Source organism: Pyrus communis, chromosome 15 (assembly GCF_041283825.1).
Source record: "Pyrus communis isolate YQ-2024b chromosome 15, ASM4128382v1, whole genome shotgun sequence".
Lineage (NCBI taxonomy): Eukaryota > Viridiplantae > Streptophyta > Magnoliopsida > Rosales > Rosaceae > Pyrus > Pyrus communis.
Genome location: NC_142579.1, coordinates 5,905,920 through 5,926,719, shown reverse-complemented (window position 1 = coordinate 5,926,719; position 20,800 = coordinate 5,905,920). Strand labels below are relative to the sequence as shown.

Sequence of the window (20,800 nt, the reverse complement as noted above, 5' to 3'; positions counted from 1 at the left end):
GTACTCTTTTTCCCTACGACTAAAACATTTTTCCTACTGGGTTTTTGCTACCTAACTAGGTTTTAACGAGGCACCCACCTTAGGCTGATCATATCCCTGATGACGTCCTGTAGACATTTCATTTGGCTTTGCATTGCTCACGCATTTTAACTTAGACAATTGATTTTGTCCCTACTCGAGTTTTTGTCATAGCCTTAGGGTTTTTGTGAAACTTACTTCCTTATGCAAGTTCCTACCTTATTGAGAATAGCGTGTTCCTAGAATCAGTGCTGACGAGTCGACTTCCTCAACTTCTACATGATGTCGAATCTACCTTGAGTATGTACACACTCAAGGGGTAGTGTTGTCAACTTCCTATTAAAGTGTGATTGTATAAATCCTATATTAGATTTGATTATAGTTATCATTTACTATTATGAGTTGTATTCCTTGGGGATGAAGGATTTCTTCTCTCCCTTATTACTATAAATAAGGGCCTACGTAGGAGGGATAACACACATTTTCCTACATTCCTACAAACACATCTCTCTCTGCTGCCGGCCCTCTCTCTCCCTATCGGTTAAAATAGACCACAAGAAGTCATCTTTATTAAATAAAATTACTCAATTTTTTTTATTAAAATAAACTTAACTCAATTTTTTTTTCATTAAAGCTCTCATAAAAATATGCATGGTTTTTTTTTTTTTTATAATACTAAATTGAAAAATTTTGGATGAGATAAGTACATTCTAATTGCCATTTAATTTTTTCAAAATAAAAAATAGTCAAATTCGAAATAAAAATTTTGAGTTCGGATTAAAATTTCTAATCCCAGTTGCACCTTGGTAGGTAGGACTGTTAGGCCAGGAAAGAGATTGAATTGTTGCATTGCTGTTAAAGTATGGATGGGGAGTTAATGGTCCATATTCAATGTGGTGCATGTAGTCTTTCGGAGACCTTTTGAATTTTGCAACACACCTTCAATAGTCGACACGTTTGAATTTTCTGATAATTGTAAGCTTTTGAAAGGAAGATAACTGCAGCTTGACCCTTCATCTACCCTTTGTCTTTAGGTCTTTTGAGCACAAATCACAGAATTATTAGTTCAGTGTATGGTTCCTCCTTAGAGACCAATGGTATGAATACATGGACTGTTATAATTTACTCATCAGCTGCTAATTTACATATCTGAAGACTGAAGAAGGATGGGAATTGAAACTTGCCCAACTGCAAATAATTTCCAGGAAACCAGGTTAAGCTTCAACTAGTTTTGATCTCCATCACTTAATTTTTGTTTCTTTGTCACTTATATTACATTTCTCCATACAGATTTTGCTCTTTCGTTTTTAAATTAATGAAATCTCTGTTTTGATGTTGTATATATAGAGGCACTGCACTAACTAATTTAGGCACCTAATTAGAATGATCATGTATTTCTCTTCAAAATACATGAATGTGCTCCAACTCAATGTTAATTATATACTGTCTTCAAGAAATTAATCATATTCAAACAACAAATAAATAAATTAATAATTTAATACACCACTCTTGATCAGGATATTCTTTCTAGTTTTAGAAGAATGGCAATAACCAAATAAGTAAGATGTATAAATGAGTGTGTGTGTGTGTGTCGTTCCTTCTCCAAAAAAAAAATGTGCGTGCGTGTGACTGTAAGATTCCAGAACAAGATGAATGAGAGACACGAACAGGCATAAAAACTAAAAATGATTGAAAACAATACAACAAACTCTACAGTCCTCAAACAAATATTTTTTTGTTTTGTTTTTATTTTTGGTCAGGAACTGAAGACCAATAATTGGTTCATAAGGAAGTCATTAATCTTTTCTGTTTATATGCAGAAGGGGGAAACTGGATTTTCTACCGTTCCAATGCCTAGACTTCAAATATTGATAAAAAGCTTCGGGTTATTCTTATATCCTCTGAGACCTCTCCAATTAATTGCCAGAAAAAAGCTACAAGGTAGAGAGTCCTGTCACGATGACAATGGAAATAACTTCTACATCTTTCCCTTTTCCAACTCAATGGAAATATGACGTCTTTCTGAGTTTTAGAGGTGATGACACCCGAAAGGGTTTTACGGACCACTTATACAGCGCATTGGAACGTCATGGAATACTAACTTTCAAGGATGATCCTGAACTTCAAAAAGGGAAATCTATTTCTCCAGAATTATTTAGTGCAATTCAAGAATCAAGGTTTGCACTGATTGTTCTTTCAAAGAATTATGCATCGTCAACATGGTGCTTGGACGAACTTTTAAAGATTCTTGAATGCATGGAAGCAAGAAAGACAGTGCTTCCAATATTCTACGAAGTTGATCCATCTGATGTAAGAAAGCAGAAAGGAAGTTTTGCAGAAGCCTTCACCAAGCATGAAGAAAATCTTAAGAATGATTTAATGAAGGTGCAAAGTTGGAGAGATGCTTTAACGACAGTGGCAAATTTATCTGGATGGGATTCGAAGGACTGGTATGCACCACTAGCTAGCCTTTCAATGCTACGTATATAATGCAATATCTGTTCCGCAATTAGAGCATTAAAACCATATTTACATTTTGCTTCTTTTTCAATATAACTAATATACACGAACAACATGATTAACATATCTAATCTATTCTTTGTAATAGGTACGAATCAAAGCTCATAAAAGATATTGTTGAACTGGTATGGAAAAAATTGCGCCCTACACTATCAAGTCATGTGGAGGGTCTAGTTGGAATGGAATCAAGATTGAAACCAATCAATTTTTTTTAAGTGAAAGGGTGGATGATGTTTGTTTTATTGGCATATGGGGGATGGGTGGGATTGGCAAGACCACAATTGCTAGAGTTGTTTATGAGAGAATCTCTCATGAATTTGAGTTCAGTATCTTTCTTGACAATGTTAGAGATAATATTGCAAAAACTGGTATACTTCATCTACAAAAGCAACTTCTTTCTAAGATTGGTATGGAAATTGATTACATATGGAGCGTTAGTGAAGGGATCAAAATGATAAAGAGGTTTCTGCATCACAAAAAGGTTCTCCTAATTCTTGATGATGTGAACCATTTGGACCAGTTAGAACATTTAGCTGGAAACCGAGGGTGGTTTGGTTCCGGAAGTGTAGTTCTAATTACAACTAGAGATGAACATTTGTTGATCACACATGGAGTGGACAGAACATTTGAGGTCCAGGGACTAAGTGACGATGAAGCTCTTCTGCTTTTTAGTTGGAAAGCTTTTAAGAGAGATTATCCTGAACAAAGTTATGTAGGTATGTGTAATCATGTTGTGAATTATGCCAAGGGTCTTCCGTTAGCAGTTAAAGTCTTGGGGTCTTTTTTGCATGGAAGAGATCTAAGTGCGTGGACAAGTGCGTTGGATAAACTAAGAGAAGTTTGTAATTCAGATGTTTTGGAGACTCTTAAAATAAGTTATGATGATCTAGAGCACGATGAGCAGAGAATTTTTCTAGACATTTCATGTTTCTTTAACTTGAAGGACAAAAATCGAGTTAGAGAAACACTGGATGCTTGTGGGTTTTATGCAGAAATTGGATTGGCTGTGCTTGTTGAGAAATCTCTATTAACTATTTCAGATGGCATTATGTCGATGCATGATTTACTCCAAGAAATGGGTCGAGAAATCGTCCGCCGAGAGTCTCCTGATGATCCAGGAAGGCGTAGCAGATTGTGGCGTAGAGAAGACGTCGATCAAGTCCTGAGAAAAAATACAGTATGAGTTCGATTTTAGTAAAAGATTGAATTTAATTGTTATCAACTATATATTCATATAACATGTTGCTCTACTGATTAACGCTTTGTTTATGTTGTGAGTTTAACCATTGTTTATTCTTGCTTGCTTAGGGACAAGAAACAATAGAAGGTATAATGGTGCACCCATTTGAGCTAGAATTGGTGACTGCCAATGCTAGGTCCTTTTTAATGATGAACAAATTGAGGTACCTCAAGCTAAATAATGTGGTGCTCTCTAATGGGCTTGATTATCTTCCCAATAGTTTACGGATTCTCGAATGGCCCGAATTTCCATTAAAATCTTTGCCATCGTCTTTCAGTCCAGAGGACTTATTAGAACTTAATCTGCATCACAGTCGCTTTAAACATATAAAGGTATCTTTTCGCTTCTTGGACTTTTATTTTCATGAGAGGTTTTTGCTTCACAGAAGCTAATTTTTCTATGTTTTTGCTTGACAGCCTATAAGCAGTTTAAAAACGATTGATCTCAGTCACTCTCTGAGCCTTGTCCAGACCCCAGACTTCAGAGGTATTCCGTTTCTTGAGCGTCTGATTCTTGAAGGGTGTATACAACTGTATGAGGTTGACTCATCTGCCGGGATGCTTGGAAGACTTACATTGATGAACTTGAAAGATTGCAAAAACCTTGTGCGTCTTCCAAAGAGTGTTTGTGGCTTGAAATCTCTCAAGATTCTTAATGTTTGTGGTTGCTCAAAGCTTGAGAAATTGCCAGAAGACTTGGGCCATATTGAGGGTTTGGAAGAGCTTGATGTGGGTGGAACTGCAATAAGAGAACCACCTGCCTCCATCGGTTGTTTCAAAAATCTTAAAGTATTATCTTTCCGTGGATGTAAAGTCCCGTCATCTAAGCCATGGAATATTACGCTCTTCCCTTTCTGGCCGCGACAATCACTAAAAGTAAGTCCAAATCCCACGTCTTTGTGGTTGCCTTCTTTATTGGGTTTGCATTCTTTAACAGAACTAGATCTATGTCACTGCAATCTTTTGGAAGGAGATATCCCCAATGATCTAGGCTGCATGTCTTCATTAAAATTTTTATATCTAAGTGGAAATCCATTTGTTAGCCTACCCAAGAGCATCGGTCAACTTTCTAAACTTGAATCTCTTGCTGTGGGCAACTGCCACAGGCTTAAAGCATTGCCAGACCTTCCATCCAGTATGTCTTCCGTTGAAGCTTACAACTGTAATTCACTGGAAACATCTTCTGTAGACTTGGATAAACTTCTCACTAAATTTACTGGATCTCAACGTGATTTTGTTGTTCCCGGGAATGAAATCCCCAAGTGGTTCAATCATAAAAGTGTGGGAGATTCAGTAAATGTGGAGCTGTATTCAGGTTGGTTAACGGACAAGTGGATGGGATTTGCTCTCTGTGCTGTCTTTGGAGAGCCACGTCCTGATTTTATTCTTTGCGAACTGAGTGTCAATGGAAAACTGTTGGAAGAGAAGGTATTTTTGAGCTGTTGGTTGGGATCAATTCAAGCAGCTGGTAATTCTGGCCACCTTTGGTTATGTTTTCTTTCACGACATAAACACTTTGTCAATGAATGGCAGAATATCTACACTCAACTCGAATTTTCATTTCCATCCCTCCGGAAAAGAGTGGAAGTGGAGAAGTGTGCAGTCCGTTTAGTATACGAGGAAGATGTGGAGGTGGTTCTTAAGCAAACATTTCCGAGTCAAAGCAACGTTCGCATTTGTGAGGAGGTCGTGGACATCCCTGATGGCGACTTCGATAAAGCAGCAGCTGTATCAGTATCAGAATCAGATGAGGTTGCAAAGCATAAACACTTTGATGATGGGGCAGGACCTAGTCGAATACAAAGTCGAAGTGGTTGTACTGACGACGAAGAACCTCATCCAAAAAGATCAAAACAACACTAGTTAAGTTCAACCAGCACCATCTCGGAAATGATTATATATGCCTTCAAAACTTCCCAATGCAATGTACAACTTAGATACTTGTGAACTAGCTAGGAAACTTTCAGATCTCCACAAAATCTTCTGAAAAACATAATCCTTAGAAATGCTGTATCCTGTGAGTTGTCTCTCTGGGCCTTGGAAACAAACCATAAGAAAGTGAAAAGGAAAGAGATGGCCATTCATTAGTTTATTAGTTTTATTGCTTTAGTTTTGTGGTTTTAGTAACTTTTATCCTTCGGTTCAATTTTGTATCTGAGTTTACCGGACAAGAACGGGTTGAGAACTTTGTCGCAAGTACACCTTTTGTGAACAAATTTATGAAGAAATATATTCACGCATATTGCACCATGCAACCAGACAATTGTAATATACAAATACATGATCAGAGATATTCATCATAAACGCAAAACAATTTCATAACTGCAACTAATGCATCCCTACAAGTTACCGAAGTTGTAAAGACGAGAACTTGGCATCGCCCTTCAAAAGAAAAATCCCCAACCATTTACTAAAGGACTTAGCAAATGATTCTTACAATCAAACTTGTTAGTCATTCCGAACTCTGATCTTAACCCCCATCATAAGGTATCCTGTATACACAAGGTACAAATGGGACTCTTTGAAAAAAAATTTACTACTACTTATAGGTTCTATAGTGGGGAGTTAGAGCACAAGGGTGATAGGGGCTGTCTTGCTGCTTCTTGTTCACTGAAATGAATCTTCCCTTGAATCAGGCTGCTTAACTTAGAGCTTGATTTGCGCTTATTTGACTGCAACGGAGAAACAATACATATGTTAGAGCAGACCAACAATAGAACAAACAAATTAAAGCTGTTAATTGCCCCTTGACTCACCTTCGCTGATGCACTGTCAGTGTGTTTTCCACCAGAAGCAGAATGGTTTCTTTCCTTCTGGTACAGCCTCAGTAATTTTTTGTTCTCCACATCTGGGACTTCGTTTTCTTCAAAAAGCAATTTGACCTGCACACATCATAAATATGAGAAATCATTCTACGATATTTTGATGTATACACATCACAAGTATGGGATATCATTATACAATACAGAGTATTCCAGGAAAAATCGAGAGAGGACAGATCACGGAAAGAAGCAAAGGTTGAAAATTTTCTGCACTCCTTACCTCCTCTTCAGCCGTACGAAGATTGATCCTCAGATGTGTTGAGAATGAGTCTCACATTAATAGGAGGAAGGATGACTTATAAGAGGTTGGGCTACTCCTCATATTGTCAATTGGTTTTATGGTGGAACCTCAACTTTCTTCATGGTATCAGAGCAGGTTGTCCTACGTGTGAAGCCAAATGGTCACATGTGCTCCACGTCACCCCGTTGTGTTGTCCACGTGCTAGGCTCGAAAATTCGCCACACGTGAGGGGGCGTGTTGAGAATGAGTCCCACATTGATGGAAGTAGGGACCTTGCATGAGTTTATAAGAGGATAGGCTGCTCCCCATATTGCCAATTGGTTTTAAGGTGGAACCTTAACTTTCTTCAAGATGTTCCTTATCCTTCTCAAGTGTCTTTACCTCAGCAACTAGTGGTAGAACTTTTTTAGACAACGGCTCAAGCTACCACATTCAGAAACCAGAAGTTCATATTCAGATAGGAGCAACCCTAAAAGTAGACCTTGCACAATGGTAGATTCTAATTCACCATTTGACAAAAAAAAAAAAAAAAAAAAAAAAAAAAAAAACAGAATGAAGAATTGCGAATAAACTCACCAGTTCCACATTTTTAGCAACCTTCCACATGATTCGTTTCCTTTGTTGAACTCCAGAAAAGCATGTGTAGACACGGCTTCATCTTTATTGATCAATGTTGCCAAAGCAGAATTTAGTAGTTTCTCTTCAATGGCTGTGTTGTGTCTTCAGCAGATGAATCAACCTTCACATAAAAACTTTTATTAGTCTTCATAAAATCGTATAAAAGTAGAGTTGGATTGTTACAACCTATTTGTTCCATACATCGAATGACTAAACAATCTCCATTTCGAATAGTTTTTTTGTAGGAATGATCTTCAAATAAAGATAAGAAATTGAATGGTTCTGATTATGGAACTTGTATAGTAAAATTACATTCTTCATAATGGGTAGATAGATCCACTCTATGAGGTGGATGCAAGGAATATCCAATTATACTTTCAGAATGCTGTAAGAAATAGACTAGAAGTGGGCAAGTTCCAAGCATGTGATCCAATATTCTAATGGATAGGGTGTTGGGTTCATCCATGTGTCCCAGGTTCAAAACTCCCCCCTCCTCTAAATATTGTAATAGATTCGATTCCTCCCACTCCCCTTAATAATAACAAATAAAAAATAAAAATGTTCCAAAACAAACGAGAACAATGTCCAATGCCATAATGCGTATACCTAATGCTTAGGTAAATTCTCAACGTCAAAAGCATTCAGTTCCTTTTCGGTTGTGTTTTTCATTTCAGTTGAAGAAACATTATTCACACTAACAATGTAGGCAAAGATTACAAAGTTTCTTTTTACAGGTTAGTGGTTTTTTTGGGCGGTCAACCGCATGAGTCTAGTGATACTTCTTTTCTCAATGTCAGCATATGGTTCAAGTTTGTAGTTTCTTATGTTGTGAATTCAAACAAAGAAAACAATAGAAACTTGATTAGCTTTTACCATTGATTTCTTTAAAATGAAGACTACATGTAACATATATAAGAAACAAAGATCTCAAAAATGAACATTTAACCTAAAGTTTTGAACTATTGGGTGACAAGGTACATATCAAGACACTAAAATGTTTAATTTATAGTACAAATAGCTCAATCTGTCCAAACTTGTAGCCTACGTGCATAACCAGCCTCTAGCCTTCCAGCAACCTTGTACAAGTACTAGAGTGACGGAATCCAATGAATGTTATCCGCCCCCAAAAGACGGTGAGAATCTCACCGAGTATGCAGGGAAAGTACGAGTGAGCATACACATATGTTCCTACAAACGAGAGGCAGGTCGAGATATTTTTAAAGCACTAAGATGATATTCCAAAGCACAATATTTGCTTAACAAAAATGCTTGAATAAAACTAAGTGCAGAAGTTAGCTGCCAAAAATTCACTCCCACTCTCTAGGTAAATGTACGAAGTTCAAAAACTCATTCAGCCTTATGCAGCAAGTTTGTCTACCACTCTCTAGCAAGCAATTTCTTCTAAGAAATCAAGGAAACCTGTATTTCTTAACTACACTTTTCCTGAATCGTTATCGACAAGTTCAGAACATCTCACAGCTTCCCAGTCGGGGTGGTTATAGTTTGGAATCCAAAGATAGATATGCTAAGTTGCTATGAAAACAGACATATGTCGATTAAATAACTTAACGGCATTGAGAAGGAAACTGTTATTGGCAATCCAAAAATTTCATTGTGCACTCCTCACAAGTGTATCTTTCTTTCTAAATAGAGGAAGTTTGGAGTGCCAATAACAACTCGCTATTGAGAAAGACTAAATGCCACGACTTCCATTCAAAATTGGGCCAATGGGCCATGTAAAAATAACGGACTTTACTTTCAACCAATGTAATTAAACTTCCGGATGAAAACATTAGCAATTTACAGTCGATATCTAATTTGAGGTAGTTTAAAGAATGCAGAAGTTACAGCAGAAATTGGGAACCGAATGCATATTCTAGTAAAGCAACTAATGCTCCAAGTCACCCAAAGACCTAATTGTCCAACTAACAAATTTTAAGCTAAACAATAATTAAAAGGGCATACAACATAACTAGCTACATTAGTTTCAAACAAGCGGAACATGATTTAAAGAGAGGACATACGTACACAAATATGATGTGAAGATAATGCAGAAATTTCACCATGCCAGCCAAATTCAGTTTGTATCATTGACAACTGTGTTCGCTTCCTTGACACTTGAATTCAATTTGGTACATTTATCACCCAATTCTGAACTTTCTGTTTTTGGTACTTTAACAAATTGTTTACTACGTGCCACACAAATTCGTCTTCCCATAAGCAGCTGCAGGAAAAAAAGTTTCCAAGGGGAAATCTTCATTTTAATATAGGTAACTGAAAGTCTGTATAGAATGCAGTTGAGAATTTTAACTTTTCATGCCCTAGACTTGATTTGAACACATTATTTTAATGGATTCAGAACAATCATTAAACAGAAAATTACCTTCCCGTGAGGAGCAGAAAGAGCTGCCTCAGCCTCAATCTTGGTTTTGAAGCCCACAAATCTATATCCTGCGGACCTTCTCGGGTTATTTTGGAATACAATTTCTGCTGTAACAACATTATAATCCTCTGAATTAAAGAGCCCCTTGAGATCTTTAGACCTTGCTTCATACGACAAATTTTCCACATACAAATTGAAAGTTATTGGCTTGGGTTGTGAAGAAAGGGGGAGGAATCTTCGTCTTTTTCGGCCTGGCATAGACCATCTTTATGACACGACCCTCCATTTCCTGTAAGGCATTCCACATAAGAGAGAATCATTTACTAGACAATATGGGAAGGAAGCCACATAAGCATCATACATTCAGTTGCTTAAAATATACTGGAAGATATACAAAATTAATTTGTAAAACATTTGCTTTCTTTAGCTAACACATTTGCAAAGTGAAAAGGCCAACGTATCAACTTGGAAAAAATTTACTAGTTAACCCAAGTGCTACATTGATTCTTGAACTTCAAAATGAGACACTTAACCCTTTAAACTATACTCTGTATGATTGGTCCTTCAATATCACTAAGGGAAGTACTCACTCAGTGGCATATGGAAAACTTATTCAAGGGAATAGAAATGATCTAATTCTCAAATATTGAGAAAACGGTGGCAGCACTACCTCCATTGACTTCTTCCTTCTCCCTTTCCCTAAAACATCTTCTAGTCTTCACCACCCTATCACTCCATTCAAACATATATCTCTTCTCATCTCCTTAAAACTTCATGTTAAATCCTCTCTTGCTTTCTCCTGTTTTCAAAATTTGCCACTCTGGGACTCTCCTACAACCAAAAAGTATCGGTACAAGAAGAGGAACGAACCCAGTGGATGAGGAAACCTTCACAACCTTCACAACTAGTAAAAACTAAAATGTGCACAGTAGAAGTACAGTATACCATAGTTCCAGCTCAATCCCTTGTTACTTGATGCTGGAGTAGCTCTGCATGTTGAACACAAATTGAAGGCACGTCCAACAAAAGTAAGAAGATCACAAACCAATAGAAGAGGTCGAAGAAGGTAAAGAAGTGAGCGTGTGATAGGGTATGGTGCTAAATAATGGTGCCATAAGAAAGGATGAGGGCATATAGATGTCTTGGCATGAATTCATGACAATGATGATAAGTTAACTGGTTTCTAGAGGTGTCAGACGCCTCTAAGAGATTGCCATTTATGCTCTCTCGGTGACTGAATGAATGACTTTTATCATCTACAAATGAAGAGATGGAACAATAGACCTCCCTTCTAGGAATACGATAACAAATTAGGCTCTTAAATTAGTAATCATGTGCCACCTCCAATCAAATGAATAATTGCATTCCCAGATAAAAGGCCTAATACGGAACAGAGGTTAAACTTAAAGTCAAGGGGATACTCATACTAGAGAATTTCACCAATAAATTCAGCTCCAAAGTACAGACACAGGAAAAGTACACACTAATATACATTAAACAAAGAACTAAAATTCTCTTCTTATATTTTTAGACAGCAACGAATTTCCATACGAACGAAACAAACACAAAGCAGTAGTCAAGTAGAAAAGTAGAACACTACCTCTCCCACGGCGAAAAACTATAAAATTCCCAAAATTCATTTCACTTTCCCAACTAGTAGTCTTTCTCACTGACCAAACCAAGTATAAAACTAAACTTACAACAACACGAGCATTCACATAAGATAACAGAACCCGATATGCTTACAGACGATTCGAGATTATCCAGAGCCGTACGAGCCTCCTCAAACCCATTGTAATACATGGCAAGCTTACACCGCCACCAAAAAATAAAAAATAAAAAAAATCACACAAGAACATTCAAAAGCCATCAAATAAAATAACAAATTATTAATACCCAACAAATATAATCCTCCTTCAAACCAGAGAAAAATGGAGAAAAATGACAACCTCAATGTCGTCGACGGTGCCGTACTTCTCGAACACAGTACGGATGTCTTCCAGGGTGCAATGCCAAGGAACATTATGGGCGAGCAGTCTTGTGTTGGAGAACTCTATGGGCTCCGCCCCGAGGACTGGGGTTTCGTCGAGAGCTTGTTCTTGGGCGGCGGCGGAGAGTTGAAGGACGAAATTTCCGAGCTTTTTGGCCCTGAAGGAGGTGGAACGAGAGTGGGTTTGGGGGAGAGAGAGGGGGGAGGAGAGGTGGAGAGAGAAAGGGTGGTCGGAGTGTACTTGAAGAGGTGTGGTGGATTTTGGAGAGGTGTGAGAGGGAGGAGTTGTTCCGTGGGGAAAGAGAAAGGGTGGTCGAAATGGCTTAAAACAACGTAGTTTTCCAAGTTTTCTTTACAAAGGCCATGTGCTTAAACCCAAAATTAATAAACTTTGGCCTCGTTTGGCAGCTCGGACTGTACTGACTATTTTTGTCGGATAGGATAAATAGTCACCGGATAGTACTGACTAAATTAGTCAGGTGTTTGGTGCAGTATCAGACTAGTGACCGTATTATTTATACTGTGTTTGGTATTATACTAGATAAGAGGAATCAAACTTAAAAAAAAAAAATTTAGAAAAAGTGAAATCATTTTTTTGTTCCCAGATCTCTCCGCACCCCCCAAACACCCTCCCTCTCTCTCCCTTCTTCTTCCCTGACTGCAGAAGAATCCCAAATAATTGTTCCCCAGCTCTCTCCGCCACACCCCCCAAACTGCCTTGCTTTCTCTCCCATATTCTTCTTCCCCGACTAAATAATCCAGGTGTTTTGGTTGGTTTTATTAAGCGGGTGTATACCGTGTTATCCTATCCGACCGGTTAAATTAATCCGGCGCTTATTTAGTACGAGTGAACGCCAAACATCCGAGTCCGTATAACTAATCCTATCCGATCTACCAAACAGGGCCTTTATGATCTATTGCAATAAGGATTGTTTTATTCACACCTCACGTTTTATTGACTACATCCTACATGTACTTTTTAAATCAGAATTTATCTTAATACACCTCACATGTTTCTTAATGTTACCCTCACACCCCATATGTTATATATATACCCCACATGCTCTACTTAAACCCCACATCAATACGAAGAACGAACAGAAGGCGATGAACAAGCAAAAGAACTGGAGTCAAGTATGAAACAAAAAATTTCCCCTATTCTCTATTCCATTTATAACATTGTCATCCGGTGGGGTTAAATAGCCCATACCTTCCGCCGATCTATTCTTTGATAATTGGATTGCCTATAAGATTGTATTGTTCATTCTCTATCCAAATATATATGAATTCACATGCACAACTATTTGGCGTTCTATCATGGTCAAAGCCAAATTTGTGAACACATTGTATTTTGTTATATCAGTTTGTTCTTCTAGGTTGCACCTGCAAAGTAAAAAAATGTATTGATGGCTTTAAACTGACCAGTTTCCTTTTTCTTTCTCCAATTCCAAAATTCTCTTATCAGAGAATCAAGCAAATTAAAGATCTGCAGAACGAGGATGAAAAATAATCTTTTTCCACGTTTTGTGCTTTTAGTAGTTAGGGTCTTGTTCTACAATGAAGGACATGAGTAACTTTGAGAGCTTGAAGAAAAGCAATCTTAGAATACAAGTCTAAATTAACTTGGGGTGTATTTAGAAAATTATTTCTTATTTATTTTATTTTATTAGGCCTAAATAGTCATTTTATATTAGGTATATAAGCCATTTCACAATAAACTTTTATGTGGAGTGTATTCAATAATAAGTGGAGAGTTAATAAACCTTTTTCATAAAGGCTCACATCTAAATACCAAAGCACTATTGACCAAAAAAAAAAAAAAATTACCAGAACACCTCATAATCTGAGTTTGGCACCATGTCAGTGCTTACGTTATGCATTGTACATGATTGTGTTGTCGGCCCTCATACGGAAAAAAAATTTAGTTGTGACAGAAACATAAATGGTACATCACGTGTTTTAATAGGAGTGGTGGGAAATTTTATTTTTGAAGTTATTAACTTTAGCACACATATGTCACCATTTATATAGTGACACGTGGTGTATCATCCCGTGTACTGGTCACATTGAAAAATCTCTCCCTCGTATGGATCCATTGAGGGATGTGCCAATCCTGCCTCATCTACTTGGCCAGTTTCTTGATCATAAAATTCTTGTGCGACCATATTTTTGTGAACTTGGAGAACCGCCGCGAAGTTTTACACCACAGACTTCTCCCATCCTCGCTGTGATTTTTCATTTTTTTAAACCAATTTTCCACTTTGTTAAAAAAATCTAAACTTAACTGAAACCAAACTGAACCAAACCAAAACTGAAGAAAACATAATCAAACCAAACCGAAAAATAATTTCCATTTGGTTTTTGGTTTTGACAAAAAAATCGAACTTAATGAACTGAACCCACCTTTAACCTTAATAGTAAATTTCTTCGACGTTCATGAAAGACAAATTTTTATATCTTTCGACATATAACGATGGTGTGTCTGGTCTCACCAGGCGTGCCAATATATGTTAGTCTCAAAATCAATCTCGACTGCAAAGCTGAGGATTTCGAAATCTCTTGGGCCTTCAAGTTTTTGTTGCAAGCATGCTAACTCGCAGCATGGAGGCTGATCGAGTAAAATGTAATTTGCGCTTTGTTTGACCTCTTTCAAAACCATTGTGCATACTGATGAAGGAACGTGTCTCGGTCGTAGATCCACATGCCTTATGTGCAAGGACTTTGATGGATCTTGTGACTTGATATGTGAATTCAAATGTTTTTGTGATGGGCAAGAAATCAGTACGGTCGAGATACTTGCACCTGATAGATATGATGAATGTGTAGTGGATCTGGTTATCGGGGTGTGGTAGGTGAGTGTGTACGATGAATCGTAACAATCCGAACAAACTAGTTGTGGGGATTGATTTGAAAAGGAACTCAAATGTAAACTAAAATAATCTAGAATAAATTTGAAGTACGAGGTAGAAAATAAATCTGAATTACAAAATTAAAATATTGATATAGACTTTAAATTGCTGAATTGAAGTGCTGGGTAAACATGAAATTAAAGCAAATAACAAAAAATAATTAAAAAGATAAATTTTACCCAATGTAGAATGGAAAGCGTGTGATATAATGCAAAAATATGGTTGGATGTGAATTTAAACCAACCTAATAAATAGATTAATTCAAACCAAATTTACTCACAAGTGCACAAATCAGTTGTAGTAGAAATATGTAAATATGAGATCAAATCCATTGGGTTGAATTACCAATTGAGTCTATAACTATTACTTAACTAATTGAAATAAAGATTGGATTTTTATTGAAGAAAAATTAAACCTAAACAATGATTAAGCATAAATATATGGTTGAAAACAAATGTAAGAAAACACACTAATGCTTTGATTCCACCACTAATTGTCGTACCCTAATATCCAATTGTCAATTCATGAATTATCAGATTAACAAAAATAACTTTTGTATATATGTACGTGGTCAGTACACATGTCAATAATTTCCCAAAGAGATGTGAGTTTTACCATGGTTAGGCTTAAACTCAACTATTCCTACTATCTATAAACCCATAGTCCGGTATACACACACAAGCGGAAATCCAATTAAGCATAGTGAGAAACAAATTAACTACTCATCAACTTGGTCACGTCAAACAAATAGCTAATTTACTACGAAGCCACACAAACCAATATTCGTCTATGGTCGGATAAAAGAAATAAGTTCATGATTCTCATTCTCAAAGCATTTATAGAATCCAATTCGTGGTTAAAAATAAATTCATATGCAAGTGATTTCAATATCAAAATCCTAGGATATGGTCAAGCACAAAGAACCAAATATAAAAATTGAAATTCAACTGGTGAATGAAAATTAATCATCAACTTGAAATCTATGGATTGAACAATTATAAAACTAGAGTAATCATAACTAATTCCAATCTGATCAAAAGTCAAGAATGGCCAAGTCATTTCCCTCTACTCAAAACCACACGAACTGGAAATATAATTTGTAAAGTAATTTTCCATCTTTCGTTCTGCTTTCACTTGACTAAAACTCCAAAGGTGAGATTAATAAAATAATAATCAATTAAACAAATGAAGCCAATGTGAATACACTGAATAGGAAGACTCTAATGGTCTCCTACTTGTTCAAACCCTGTCTAGTGCACTATAAATTCGATGACTTGCAATAAGAAACCGAGTAAGTTCCTTCTGTTTTTATGTCTCTCATTAAGTCCCAGAGAACTCAACTGCTACCCATTTGTTTTAAGCAACAAAACATAGTTAGCTCAGTGGTTGTACCTCAGCGGTCAGTACAATTAACTCCCAAAACCTCGCTCTCACACGACAAGTTTCTTTACTTTTCCAAATTATTGGAAGATCTTTACTTTTCCATGTTTTCCTCACCTTTACTTTTCCATGTTTTCCTCACCTTTACTTTTCCATGTTTTATGCTTGTCCTCCCTTTCTTTCGGCTTTTGTTTTTCTTTTCCTTTCTTCCAAAGCTCATTTATATGTGCTTCCCTTGTACATTGGTTTTACATAATACAAAATATAGACATTCAAAAATTCAATATGGTATCAGAGCAGTGACCCTAACCGGCCTGTCTCTGTGATGTTCTCTTGAGAGATTTGTGAGCTTCTTGTCCTTCAATCATGGCTGAAGAAAGCTTAGTAAATTTGGAAGGAGACGGCTTTCATGCTACTCCACCATCACCACACTCAGATATTGATATCAACCCAAATCAACGTCTTAGTTCTGTCTTGCTAAATGAGTTTAACTATCTTCCATGGGAGAGAGCAGTTTCTCTTGCTCTGGGAGGACGATCAAAGCTTGGTTATGTTAATGGTGCTATTCCAATGCCTGAGACTACCTCACCGGAGTATGATGCTTGGCTATGCAAAGACCAGTTGGTCATGTCGTGGCTACTCAATTCCATGGATCGTAAGATTGCAGAAATTTTTAGCTATGCTGAATCCTCCATGACTCTTTGGAAAAATCTCAAGGAAATGTATGGAAATCAGAACAATGCGGCTAGAGTGTTTCAGTTAAAGAAGGACATTGCTGGTTTGCAACAGGAAGGTAAGCCATTTGTGCAACATCTTGGAAAGCTGACCACTATGTGGAACGAGCTGAATGTGTATCGACCACACACCATCGACGCTGCTGTGCTAACTAAAAGAGCCGAGGAAGACAAAATATTCCAACTCCTAGCAAGCCTGAGTCCTGAATTCGAAGATCTTCGAAGTCATATCCTCATGAATCCCGACCTACCTTCTTTTTCAAGTGTGTGTGCCACAATTCAAAGAGAAGAGGTTCGAAGGAAAGTCATGACCTTGGACATGAAGGCAAATATACCAGAAGCTAGGGCTTACTTCTCTAACCAAAAACTTGGTGAGGAGAGAGGCTACAAAGGAAAGAAAACTGGCTTAAAATGTAGCCATTGTGATGCTGGTGGGCACTCAAAAGATCGATGCTGGATTCTTCATCCAGAGTTAAAACCAAAGTTTCCTAGGGATAACAAAGGTGTCTCAAAAGGCTCGTACAACCCTTCTTACAAGGCAAATCATGTTGCCACAACTTCTTCTGATGGAGCACTGAAGTTCACCACTAATCCAGCTGCACTGATCAACGAGTTTGCTATGTTTCTTCACAAGAAACAAGGTCTTGGAGATAGTGAAGGACCACTAAATCAGTGTGACAACAATCAAACTGCATTACTAGGACAGTTTGCTGGCTTCCTGGCTGGAAATGAAGGCGTGGTACAAAGGGACATCCCAGGTATCTTACACTCCTTCTCAACTGCTCTCAACATTGGTAATGTGCATGATTATTGGATTATAGATTCTGGAGCCACTGATCATATGACTAACAAGTCTACAAACTTGCATAAATTTGAAAAATTTTCTATTCCATCCCAAGTGTCAGTTGCCAATGGAAAAAATGCTATGGTTGTGGGAAAAGGAAAAATACATTTGATCTCAAGTGATGTCGAGTCTGAGGCTCTTTATGTTCCCTCATTCCCTTTTCAACTTTTATCTGTTAGCAAGATCACAAACTCATTAAATTGTCTTGCCATTTTCTCTCCCAAAAATGTGATCTTTCAGGATGTAGTCACCAAGAAGACGATTGGTGAAGGATTTTTCTTAAATGGTCTCTACTATCTTTCCAAGCATATTCAAGTTCCCAAGGTTTTTCAAGTCACTTCAAGCTTAGCTCAAGAACAACAACTTTGGCACCAACGCCTAGCACATCCTTCTGAAAAAGTTCTATCCACCTTGTTCCCAAATATGTGCAAAGTTACAAGTCCTTGTGATGTTTGTCATTTTTCTAAGTTTACTAGATTACCATTTACTTCCTCTTTGTCTAGGGCTAGTAACCCTTTTGAAATTGTGCATTCCGATGTTTGGGGACCAACTATAGAGTCTTTTGATGGATACAAATATTTTGTAACTTTTGTGGATGATTTCACAAGGATTACTTGGTTGTATCTTTTGAAATTTAAAAGTGAAGTGATGGAAGTTTTTCAAGATTTTCATAGACTTGTGGCCACCCAATTTGCTTCAAAAATTCATATTTTACGATCAGATAACGGCACAGAATATATGTCTCATAACATGTCACACTACTTGAGCACGCATGGTATATTACACCAAACAAGCTGTGTTGGAACACCTCAACAAAATGGGGTGGCCGAGAGGAAGAATAGAGATCTACTTGAGAAGACTAGAGCTCTTATGTTTCACATGAATGTGCCTAAAAAGTTTTGGTCTCAAGGAGTCCTTACTGTGGCATATCTCATCAATAGATTGCCTAGTAAAGTGTTGAATTTTAAATCACCTTATGAGGTCTTGAAAAATAGAAAGATCAACTTTTCCCATTTGAGAGTCTTTGGGTGTACATGCTTTGTTCACATTCAAACTCAAAATCGTGACAAGCTAGACCCAAGGGCTGCCAAATGTGTCTTTCTAGGTTATTCATCTACCCAAAAAGGTTACAAGTGCTATAATTCAACAACTAGAAAAATGGTTGTTTCAAGGGATGTTAAATTTGAAGAACATGTTCCTTACTTCTCACAATCACTGGATTACTCTAGATAGGGGGAGCATTTGATGGACTTATTTCCTTTTCCATATCCAAACGGAGAAGATGCAACATGCACTCCTAGTGATCATGTGCCGGATGATGTTAACCTTCACTCGGTGGAACATCTTGAAGATGAAAACCCTTCCTCATCAGAGATTCACACTGCACCCTCCAGTGATCCTTCCAACCATGATGTTGTTCAAATACCTGTAGTTCAATCTCCTACAGTTCGTCGCAATCCTGCACGAGAGAGGAAACTTCCATCCAAGTTGCATGATTATGTGACCTACACTGCCAGGTATCCCGTGACTGATGTTATTGATTATAGCAAAGTCTCATCTTCTTTTGCTACATTCCTAAGTGCCATTAATGAAGCTCGAGAACCTCAAAGTTTTCAAGAAGCCAATCTTCACAGTGAGTGGAGAAATGCTATGGCAGAGGAGCTTCAAGCCCTCCATGAAAATAACACATGGACTATAGTGAAACTTCCAAAAGGAAAGAAGGCAGTGGGGAGTCGTTGGGTGTACAAAACTAAGTTTCATTCAGATGGCACAATCGAAAGGAATAAGGCTCACTTGGTTGCTCGAGGTTTTACACAAACCTATGGCGTCGATTATAAAGAGACATTTGCTCCGGTGGCAAAAATGAACACTGTTAGAGTATTGTTGTCGGTTGCAATTAACAATGCATGGCCTCTCTTTCAAATGGATGTTAAAAATGCTTTCCTGCATGGTGAACTTGAAGAAGAGGTTTACATGAAGCTACCCCCAGGTCATCCTCAATCAAACAATCCAGAAATGGTGTGCAAACTCCATAAATCCATTTATGGTCTCAAGCAAAGTCCACGTGCATGGTATGCCAAGCTCAGTCATGTTCTGGAAAGGGTTGGTTTTTGTCGAAGTATTGCGGATTCTTCCCTATTTGTTCGTTCCAGCTTAGTGGGTAAACTAGTTGTGCTCATTTATGTTGATGATCTAATTGTGACAGGTGATAATATGTCAGAGATTATTGCTCTTAAACAGTATCTCAACAACAAGTTTGCTATCAAGGATCTTGGCACTCTCAAATACTTTCTGGGCATCGAGATGGCACACTCTCACAAGGGTTTCTTCCTCAACCAACGCAAGTATGTCATGGATCTTCTTCACGAAGCAAAAATGACAGATTGCAAGCCTGCTCGTACCCCCTTGGATAGCAACTTGAAGCTAAAAACTCACGGTGATCCAGTTCCCAATTTAAGTTACTATCAAAGAATGGTTGGCAAACTCATTTATCTGACTATCACACGTCCTGATATATCATATGTTGTCAGCATTGTTAGCCAGTTTATGCACTCTCCAAGCATGGATCATTTGAAGATTGTTCATCGTGTGCTACGTTATCTTAAGGGTTCCATTGGTAGAGGAATTCTTATGCGCAACAATAGTCACACTCAAATCTCAGGCTATACCGATGCTGACTGGGCAGGCAATTCTCTCGATCGCAAGTCTACCACTGGGTTTTGTACGTTTGTGGGAGGCAACCTAGTTACCTGGAAAAGCAAGAAACAAAGTGTTGTTGCACGCTCTAGTGCAGAGGCAGAGTATCGTGCTATGGCGTCCACTGCTTGTGAACTTATTTGGCTCAAAAGCCTTCTGTTGACTTTAGGTTTTCCTCATCAACAACCCATGTCCCTACACTGTGATAATCAGGCCGCGATGCACATTGCATCGAATCCTGTTTTCCATGAGCAAACTAAACATATTGAAGTTGATTGTCACTACGTCAGAAATCAAGTTCAATCCAAGGTGATCGACACTCACTACACGCGCAGTCATGATCAACTTGCGGATATTTTCACAAAAGGATTACCCTCTGCTGATTTTCAACGTCTTTTGTTCAAG

General features: G+C 37.7%; 2 protein-coding genes and 1 pseudogene across 5 annotated transcripts; 2 read left to right on the top strand and 1 right to left on the bottom strand.

Annotated features, from left to right (window-relative positions):
* Positions 1-883: 883 nt before the first annotated feature.
* Positions 884-6,017, top strand: LOC148690430 (disease resistance protein RUN1-like). 3 transcript variants are annotated; one of them, XM_088686019.1, is made up of 5 exons: positions 884-1,231; positions 1,839-2,468; positions 2,627-3,715; positions 3,847-4,110; positions 4,195-6,017. In XM_088686019.1, exons 3-5 carry the CDS (start codon positions 2,666-2,668, stop codon positions 5,638-5,640), a joined length of 2,760 nt encoding a protein of 919 aa, XP_088542145.1. In that variant the 5' UTR covers positions 884-1,231; positions 1,839-2,468; positions 2,627-2,665; the 3' UTR covers positions 5,641-6,017. The 3 variants fall into 3 exon arrangements, with proteins under 3 accessions (XP_088542145.1, XP_088542146.1, XP_088542144.1); XM_088686020.1 differs by lacking the exons at positions 884-1,231; positions 1,839-2,468 and having other exon boundaries at positions 2,736-3,715; positions 4,195-4,653; positions 4,884-5,027; XM_088686018.1 differs by lacking the exons at positions 884-1,231; positions 1,839-2,468 and having other exon boundaries at positions 2,740-3,715.
* A 410-nt stretch (positions 6,018-6,427) lies between these two features.
* Positions 6,428-12,871, bottom strand: LOC148690429 (28 kDa ribonucleoprotein, chloroplastic-like; annotated as a pseudogene). The gene is made up of 8 exons (XR_015956115.1): positions 12,859-12,871; positions 11,791-12,181; positions 11,588-11,650; positions 9,842-10,130; positions 9,487-9,682; positions 7,417-7,579; positions 6,534-7,263; positions 6,428-6,449 (listed from the first exon to the last, which is right to left on the bottom strand). The product of XR_015956115.1 is annotated as a 28 kDa ribonucleoprotein, chloroplastic-like (transcript).
* A 3,412-nt stretch (positions 12,872-16,283) lies between these two features.
* LOC148690428 (uncharacterized) lies at positions 16,284-17,548 on the top strand (the record flags this gene model as incomplete). The annotated part of the gene is made up of 1 exon (XM_088684909.1): positions 16,284-17,548. A coding segment is annotated over exon 1 (1,062 nt), but the record flags the coding sequence as incomplete, so codon positions are not given.
* Between the last annotated feature and the right edge of the window lie 3,252 nt (positions 17,549-20,800).

What these genes read in the sequence shown, in the direction of transcription:
- LOC148690430 (XM_088686019.1), top strand. Translation starts at nt 2,666, where the DNA reads ATGGAAAAAATTGCGCCCTACACTATCAAGTCATGTGGAGGGTCTAGT. An exon ending in AAGTCCTGAGAAAAAATACA is followed by an intron (nt 3,716 to 3,846) that starts GTATGAGTTCGA and finishes TTGCTTGCTTAG; the next exon opens with GGACAAGAAACAATAGAAGG. An exon ending in GTCGCTTTAAACATATAAAG is followed by an intron (nt 4,111 to 4,194) that starts GTATCTTTTCGC and finishes TTTGCTTGACAG; the next exon opens with CCTATAAGCAGTTTAAAAAC.